Source organism: Lupinus angustifolius, chromosome LG12, assembly GCF_001865875.1.
Source record: "Lupinus angustifolius cultivar Tanjil chromosome LG12, LupAngTanjil_v1.0, whole genome shotgun sequence".
Lineage (NCBI taxonomy): Eukaryota > Viridiplantae > Streptophyta > Magnoliopsida > Fabales > Fabaceae > Lupinus > Lupinus angustifolius.
Window position 1 is genome coordinate 5576899 of NC_032020.1, and position 9412 is coordinate 5586310.

Here is a 9412-nt window from a genome sequence, read left to right on the forward strand (position 1 = left end):
GCCAAACTCCTATACACAGGTTGCACTTTAGATTCCCCAGGTAAATAAGGCAAATAAGCTAGAGGAGGCTGACCATATACAATTTCATATGGGGTGGCTTGGATAGAAGTATGGAAGGTGGTATTATACCACCACTCTTCAAGTGGCAACCATTTAGACCATTGCCGAGGTACTTCAGCACTCATACACCTCAAGTAAGTTTCTATGCATCTATTGACCACCTCAGATTGGCCATCTGTTTGAGGATGATATGAAGTGGAAAGTTGCAACTGCACCCCTTGAAAAGCCATCAAATCTTGCCAGAATTTACTGATGAAAACTGGATCCCTATCACTAGTGATAGAATCAGGAAATCCATGCAGTTTAAAGATGTTATCCAAGAAGGCTTGAGCTATAATACTAGCTGAATAAGGATGAGCCAAGGGTATAAAATGAGCAGCCTTGCTCAGTCTGTCTACCACTACAAAAACAACCTGTTTACCACATGAATTAGGAAATCCCTCAATGAAGTCCATAGTGATGTGTTGCCATACATGACCAGGGATAGGTAGAGGTTGTAATAGCCCAGGATAAGCAATTGTATCATATTTGCATTTCTGGCAAGTTGGGCATTGCTGAATGAAGGATTTTACATCCTTGTTCAACCCTTTCCAATAGATTACAATTTTGATTCTTTGAGTAGTTGCATGCCTACCAGAATGACCACCTGATGCTGCAGCATGAAACCACTACAACAATTCCTACCTTAGTGGTGCATCTTTTCCAACAACCAGCTTCCCTTTTCTTCTCAATTCTAAGCCATTCCATGTATAGTGCTTATGACTATTAGTGTCTAGTTGCAATTGAGAGATTAGCTTCTGAAGACTATCATTGCTGAACCAAGTCTTCTCAATTCTCTCTATCATATTAGAATCTACTGTATGCACAAACAAAGCTTGGCACTCTAATCCATCCACTCTTGACAATGCATCAGCAGTTAAGTTTTCTCTGCCCTGCTTGTATTCAATGGAAAAATCAAACTCCATAAGCTTGACCAACCACTTCTGCTGAAATGCTGTAGTTAACCTCTGATCCATGATGTACTTAAGGCTTCTATGACCAGTTCTAATAATGAAGGTTTTGTTTAACAAATAATGCCTCCATTTGTGCACTGCAAAGACCACATCAAGCAATTCTTTCTCATAGGTGGACAAAACTTGTTGTTGCTGATTGAGAACCCTACTAATAAAAGCTATAGGGTGATGGTTTTGCATTAGCATATCCCCAATTCCTTGACCTGAAGCATCAACCTCAAGGATGAATTGTTGTGTGAAATTAGGTAATGCTAGCATGTGGGTTGTGGTGAGTAAGTCCTTCAAATTCTGAAATGAGAGCTTGGCTTCACTTGTCCATTTGAAGTTATCTTTTTTTAATAGCTTAGTGAGAGGTCTAGCCACAGTGCCATATCCCTTCACAAACCTTCTATAATAACCAGCCAAGCCCAGAAAACCCCTTCATTGCTTGATGGTTTGAGGCAAGGGCCAATTTTTGACTGCTATTATCTTAGCAGGATTAGTGGCCACCCCCTATGCTAAGATGAAATGACCCAGGTATTCCACTTTAGCAACTCCAAAATAGCATTTGGATTGTTTAGCAAGTGATGCTGCCTCATGACTGCTAATACTCTTTCCAAATGAACAATGTGCTCATCTATAGTGCCACTGTATATGATATGAGTATGTCATCAAAAAACACGAGCAAGAACTTCCTCAAAAAGTCCTTAAAAATAGAATTCATCAAGCTTTGAAATGTAGCTGGTGCATTTGTAAGACCAAAGGGCATCACTAGATACTCAAAGTGACCACTGTGTGTCCTAAAAGTAGTTTTATCAACACCCATTGGACTCATCCTCACTTGGTGATAACCAGCCCTTAGGTCTATTTTAGAAAAGATAGCAGATCCATGTAGTTCATCCATTAAATCATCAACTAAGGGAATAGGAAATATATCTTTTATTGTACCTTTGTTTAGCTCCCTGTAATCAACACATAACCTCCAAGTGCCATCCTTCTTGCCAACCAAAACCACTGGACTTGCATAAGGGCTATTACTGTTTTGGATAACACCATAATCCAGCATTTCTTGCACCAACTTATCAATTATGTCCTTCTGTTGCTTAGCATACCTGTAGGGTCTTTTGTTTACAGGATCTGTATTATGTAACAAGGGAATTTTATGGTCATGGTCCACTCTAATAGGAGGTAACTGAGTAGGAGAAGAAAAGACATCAGCATATTGTTGCAAAATGGGTTCAATAGAAGAAGGAATTGCAGTCTGCTCAGCATGAGTTGTTAGAGAATGTAGTAAAAACCATTCTTCTTCACCAACCTGAATCATGGATAAATGAACTCCTTGATGCAGAATTTTTCCAAATTGTTGATTCTTCACAGTTTTACAACCTAATTGTGATGCACCCCTCAACACATGCCTCCTTCCTTGGACAGAAAACTCCATACTCAACTTGTCAAAGTTCCATATTATATCACCAAGTGTTACTAGCCACTCAATCCCCAGCACTACATCACAACATCCAAGAGGGATCAACATAACATCTGAAGTGAATGTAGTGTGTTGTAAGGTCCATGTAAAATTTCTTACAACATAAGAAATCTTTACTTTGGTGCCATCAGCTACAGTGACTAAAAGCGGATTTATTTCTTCAATTCTGCATCCCACTCTCCCTGGAACATGGACATCTAGGAAGTTATGAGTGCTTCAACTATCAATTAGGATATGCAAGGGTTTCTTCATGTACTTGCCAGTAACCCTCATAGTCCTAAAATTAGCTATTCCAGTCAAGGCATTCACTGAAATTTGGGCTGCCTCAAATTGACCAACCCCCTTACCATCATCAGCATGAGCCTCTTTGCCCTCTTCCTCTGAATCCTCAACTTCTAGTAGGTGGATGTGGAGTGTCTTATGAGAGAGGCCATGCTCCGTAGAGTATGGTTCGTCACAAAAATAGCACAAACCTTTTGCTCTCCTTTCATTCATAAAAGTTGGAGAGAGATTCTTGGTGAATCTAGGTCTACTATTTGAATTTTCTGCTTCCACTGAAGTAGCAGGTTTTGTGTTGATTAGTAGCTTATTCAGAAGTCCAGATTTACTCTTGCTAGGGAATTCAATCTTTGACCCACTACCACTAGCATATTCATACAATTTTGCTAAAGCAAAACCCTTCCTAACAGTTGGCGGCTGAAACATTCGAACCATCATTTGAATATCATTTCTCAACCCTCCCAAAAAACAACTTAATGTGTATTCTGTAGGCAAGTCAAGTCGAGTTATGATTGCATCGAATTCCTCATGATAGTCATTGATTGTTCCCTTATGCCTTAGCTTCATTAAATCTGCCATGGGATCATCACACAAGTCCCCAAACCTCTCAACCAGTATGTTGACATATTCATTCCAGCTAGGCAGAGAATTGGTCCATGAAGACTTTACATAAGCATGGTGCCGTTTTAAAGCTTTTCCTTCAAAGTGCATAATTGCAAGTTTCACCTTAACCTCCTCAGGAGTATCATCTATCATGAAGTAAGTTTCACACTTATACACCCATTCTTTGACATTTTCACCAGCAAACCTAGGGAAATCAATTCTTAATAATCGCGTTTGACAAGAATAATTGAATTGTCTATCACTTGATTTCTGGTTTTTATCGTGCTTGCCATATCGGTCACGATCATAACCCTTCCACGAAGAATCTTCATCTTCAACATTTTTATGAATCAATTCATCGATTGATTGTTTAATGGAATCTCCCAACTTTTTCTGCAATGAACCTGCCAATTCAACCAACCGCAACTCAAGACGTTTTGCGATGCGAGCTTCCAACCTTTCCTCCATGTCCCTCATCGAAGCTTGAGATCGAGTTGAATCTGCCATGTCTCCCAGAAAAAAGCTCTAGATACCAATTGATGTGGTTGTTATAGAATTCTAGGATTTATTCATTAAAACGAAGAATTCAAAAAAATCAAGAAGCAGGAATTCATGGAATTAAGAAAAGATTCGAACAATCTTGCCAAACAAGAAAGAATTATGAACAGAGAATTTGAAAAGAAGTTACAAGTTTCCAAAATTAGCCAACTAACTAACTACTACCTTCCTTATATAGCTAATGTAACTAACTACTCTTCTGCTACTGCAATACACATGGCAAAATAGCAATTTGAACTCTATCAGTTCACAACATTTTTTATTGATAATATCTATCTATTGTTTATATAAAGATTTATATACGGTCACTATATTATTACTATTTATTTGTTTACTTTTCTAATGAATCAATAATTATTCAATATGAATGATAGATGATAAAATAATAATGTATAAAACTTTTACGTTGTCAGTATATATATTTTTCCTTTTTGTTATTATATTTCAAATGGTTAAGTAGAAATATTCTTTTGGATTTTTTTTCCTGGTCTAAGTGTCTTTATTTTTATATTTATGAACAAAGAAGAAATTTTACTAATGGATCCTAAGTTCTTAAAATAATAAGGACTGAATAACAATAGAAGCAGACCGTATACGGTAATAGATATTTGAACATGTAGAAGATATAAATGGAATTATGTCTACAATGTGTTTAAAATCAAACTTATAACCTCAAACGAATTAAAATCTTCTACATTACTGACATGTGGGAGAAATATAATATTTATAGGGCTTTTTTAATTCTAAAAGAATAAAGATCTAAATGCTTAAAAAATATATTTATTGAGTACTGGATTCTCCAGCAGTAAAAAAGATCTGAACTCTACCAAAATTCAATCATTCCTAATAAAATACTTAGACCAAATAATTTCAGACCAAATCATCTCCAAACAATTCTTATTTTACCACTTTCTTAGGAAAGATGAATGATGCAAAAATTGCTTAACAAAATTATTTTAGTAGAGCCAACGATAGGCCAAACCATCTTTAGCAACCTATCCACACATTTTTATTGATAGTATTAAGTGTATCATCCCTCACTTTTAGGTAAGGAATTAATTCTTTTGGGGTGTGTGATTGTCTTTCCCAACAAATGTCGTTATTAAGAATCAAACTATTGATCTTTTTGGTCATCCAAAGGATCTAGCAGGGTGTTATACCACTAGACTAATTAACGCCTTGTTGATACCTACCCCTATATTTGAGGAGAAATCAAAATTCAAAAATAGATGATCCACAAATACTAAAGTTGATTATAAAATACACCACCACATATGGAAGTAAGCATATTGTAAAAAGAACTTGTTTTGTTAGAATTCTATGTCATTGAGTGCAATCACTTATAATTATTTAATTCTTCCTTCATTTTATAATTGGAGAATTTGTTTATTAAAATCAAAATATGATTTAACATTTAATTGTTGGCTTTGGAAAATCAGAAATTGCTCCTAATTCAAACTGTTGTTTCTTGAAGTTAGTTTTGTTAGTTGTATATATGCTCACTATAAATAGCATATGCATTGTATTAGTTGTTAATGTGAAGTATCTTTGCTGAATTTACATAAACACCTTTCATACTAATTCCTTCTCATCCATGCACTAATTTTCTCCTTCCTTCTCTTGCAAACATCTTCTTTCTTTCGTGCGTGACTGAGTTAAACTGATGAGAGTGTTTTTCAACATTTCTCTCAAACAAATTGGTATCATGAGCACAAGTAAGATCAAATGGGCTTTCCTTTCTTTCCTTCTTTTCTTCTTTCACCATTTCTCTTCCTCTTTCTCTCTTCCCTCAATGGGACATTCCAACACAAGTTTCCGAGCCAACTTACCTGTTCTTGATGGCAACAATTGGAATATGTGGATCATTCAAATGAGGGAAATCATGGGATTCCAAGAGATTGTAGAAATTGTTGAGAATGGATACCCACAACTTGATGCAGAATTCACAGAACCACAAAGGTTGATGTATAAAGAGAACAAGAGGAAGGATTGCAAAGTCATGTGCCTTCTTCATCAATGTGTTGATGAGACACACTTTAAGAAGATTGCAGTAGCACAATCTTCACAAGAGGCATGGCAGATCTAGGAAAAGTGCAACAAAGGAGCAGAATAATTGAAGAAGATTAGACTCCAAACCATGAGGCGCCAATATGAGTTGATGCAAATGGAGTTGAATGAAAGAATTGCTCAATTCTCCAATAGAGTCATTTCTCATACAAATCAGATGAAGACATATGGTGAGGCAATTGCTTATTAGACAATTATAGAAAATATTTTGAGAACTCTAACCCTAAATTTTGATCACATAGTTGTGGCTATTGAAGAATCAAAGAAACTTGAAAAATTGAAGTTGGAAGATCTTCAAGGTTCCCACGAGGCTCATGAGCAAAGACTCATGGAGAGATCCATAGAAAAAGTTAGTCAAGCCTTATAGGCTCAAACTTACAAGAAAGGAAGCCACTATAGTAAGAGTGGAGACAGAAACCGAGGTAGGGGGAGAGACTACAAAGGCAAGAGCATAGGTCTTGGTTACCAATATCAAGAAAGACCTGACCAAGATCAGCCCACAAACTTCCCAAAAAGAGGAGGCACTAGTGTTTGGAGAGGCGGAAAGAAGAAAGTAGATAGAAAGAGGATCAAGTGCTTCAATTGCAACAAGATTGGGCACTTTTCATCTGAATGTCAAGCTCAGACAAGGCAGGTTGATTTTCATAGTAGACAACATCATGATGAGGCACATATGGTAAAGGAAGAGAATGGTTATGTTGATAATGATGAACTAATTCTATTGATGATGACAACTAGTCCAGGGAACAGTAATAAAGAAATATGGAATGTGGATTCAGGCTGCTCTAATCACATGACAGGTCATAGAGGTTGGCTTGTTAATTTTGACTCTAGCAAGAAAGGCAAGGTGAGGTTTGCTGACAACAGATCAATCCAGGCTAAAGGGGTAGGAGATGTTGTGATAAAGAGAAGGGATGGAAAGAATGCAATGATCTCTGAGGTACTCTTTGTGTCTAATATGAGTCATAACTTGATTAGCCTTGGGCAACTATTAGAAAAGGGATTTTCAGTGAACGTGCAGAATGGTCAGCTTGAAGTCTTTGATTCAACAAAGAGGAAAATCATGAGAGCCCCCCTCACACAAATTAGAACCATTCAGGTGAGCCTCAATATAGTTGAATCACAATGCCTTAACATTGAAATCCTAACTGATGATTTGTGGTTATGGCACATGAGACTTTGTCATTTAAACTTCAAAGACCTTAGTCTCATGAAGACCAAAGAAATGGTCCATGGTCTACCTCCAATTCAAGTACAAACGAAGATCTGTGATACTTGCTTGATCAACAAACAACCCAGATCCTCCTTCGGCAAATTCACTGCATCAAGTGCCAATAGTTTGATGCACATTGTATACTATGATGTATGTGGCCCATTTGAGGTGCCTTCACTAGATGGAAACAAGTACTTTGTCACATTTGTGGATGATTTCAGTAGGAATATTTGGCTCTACTTGATTAAAGTCAAGAGTGATGTGGTCACCATATTCAAATCCTTCAAATGTATGGTTGAAAAACAAGTAGAGAAGTCAATCAAGACCTTGAGGACTGATGGAGGAGGTGAGTTCACTTCTAAAGAGTTTGAGTTGGTTTGCACTGAGAATGGAATAACACATGGGGTCACTGAACCCTATACCCCTTAGCATAATGGAATTGTTGAGAGGAGGGATAAAACCATTTTAAATATAGTTAGGAGCATGCTAAGGACAAGAAGCTTACCACATGGATTTTGTGGGTGAGGCTGCAACAACAACAACTCATGTGTTGAATCATTGTCCAACTAAGAAGTTGGAGTCTAAGGTACGTGAAGAAGTCTGGTTAGGGAGAAAACCTTCAGTCAAACACTTTAGGATTTTTGGGTCAGTATGTTATAGACACATTCCTGAACAAAGAAGAAGGAAATTGGATTATAAGAGTAAGCTTATGATCTTTGTAGTATATCACTCCACTGGATCCTATAAGATACTTAACCTTAAGACTCATCAAGTCACTTTCAATAGGGATGTATAATTCAATGAGACAAGTACATGGAAGAAAAAGCAGACAAGCACAAAGCAAGTGCAGATTCCATTGGAATGGAATCCAAGTAAACTCACTACTGAATCCACAGACTCAAGTGAATTTGAGCCTCAATCAGAGGCTGCAACTAATACATTTGAGTCAAGCAGACCTACTAGAATGAGAAATCTACATGCTAGGCTCAGAGACTGCCAAATATCACCAGATGATGTAAGAATATATGAAGGAGAGTTAGTTTAGTATATTGCAATATTTGCATATATTGAACCAATTACAGTTGATGAAGTTGTAGGCATCAGTGTATGGAAGGAAGCTATGCAAGAGGAATTGAGGTCTATCAATAAAAACAAGACCTGGGAACTAGTGCAACTACCAGATGGTCAAAAACCCATTGTTGTAAGATGGATATTCAAGACAAAACTGAAACCAGATGGATCCATTGTCGAGTACAAAGTAAGGCTTGTAGAAAAAGGATTCATGCAGAAGGTAGGAGTTGACTTCTCTGAGGTATTTGCTCATGTTGCAAGGTTGGAAACAATCAGATTGGTAGTGGCTTTAGAAACCAAACATAATTAGGAATTGTGGCAGCTTGATGTGAAATATGCCTTTCTTAATGGACCTCTTGAGGAGAAGGTTTATGTAAAGAAGCCCCCAGGATTTGTGACAAAGGTAGTGAGGATAAAGCATATAGACTGAGGAAGGCTCTATATGGACTAAGGCAAGCTCCAAGAGCTTGAAATAGAAGAATTGATGCATTCTTCTCAAATTCAGGATTCAGAAAGTGTGAGGTGGAGCATGGTGTATATGTGAAGTATACAAAAAACAACAACATTCTCATCATCTGTCTATATTTGGATGATCTTCTAATCACAGGTAGTAGCTCAGATGGAGTTGAGATGGTAAATTAGAGTTTGAAATCCGAATTTGAAATATCTGACTTAGGAAGGTTGTCTTACTTCCTTGGCATAGATTTTAAACAAGTTGATGTAGGGATATTCATGCACTAGAGAGAGTAAATCAACTAAGTAAAGATAAACTCAACCAAACAGTTTCTAAGCAATGGCATTAAGCAAACCATATTCAGAAAAGATAGAAGAAATCAATAATAAAGAAACCGAAAATGCATTAATAACAAAACCTCAAGAGTTGTGATACATTACCAAAGGAACTTAGTCCAAAAATTTAGCCTTCCATGGCAATGGAAGAGCAAACCGAAAATGAGAAAATGAAGAAGAGTGAAACCCTAGTAGAGCAAAAAGAGGGAAAACCGAAAATGTGTGTTTTTCAAAGTGAGGCAAAGTAAAAGTGTGTGTGTTTGGAGTGGGGAATCCGAATTTAACCCCTCCAAC

The 9412-nt window shown here is 37.0% G+C and overlaps 1 protein-coding gene across 1 annotated transcript; it reads right to left on the minus strand.

Annotated features, from left to right (window-relative positions):
• On the minus strand, positions 741-3927 carry LOC109361830. The gene is made up of 4 exons (XM_019607367.1): positions 2799-3927; positions 1745-2720; positions 1586-1700; positions 741-1448 (listed from the first exon to the last, which is right to left on the minus strand). The coding sequence occupies exons 1-4, from the start codon at positions 3925-3927 to the stop codon at positions 741-743; spliced, it is 2928 nt and encodes a 975-aa protein (XP_019462912.1).

What these genes read in the sequence shown, in the direction of transcription:
- LOC109361830 (XM_019607367.1), bottom strand. Translation starts at nt 3,927, where the DNA reads ATGGCAGATTCAACTCGATCTCAAGCTTCGATGAGGGACATGGAGGAA. An exon ending in TAGGACTATGAGGGTTACTG is followed by an intron (nt 2,721 to 2,798) that starts GCAAGTACATGA and finishes TCCATGTTCCAG; the next exon opens with GGAGAGTGGGATGCAGAATT. An exon ending in TGCTAAAGTGGAATACCTGG is followed by an intron (nt 1,449 to 1,585) that starts GTCATTTCATCT and finishes AGGTTTGTGAAG; the next exon opens with GGATATGGCACTGTGGCTAG.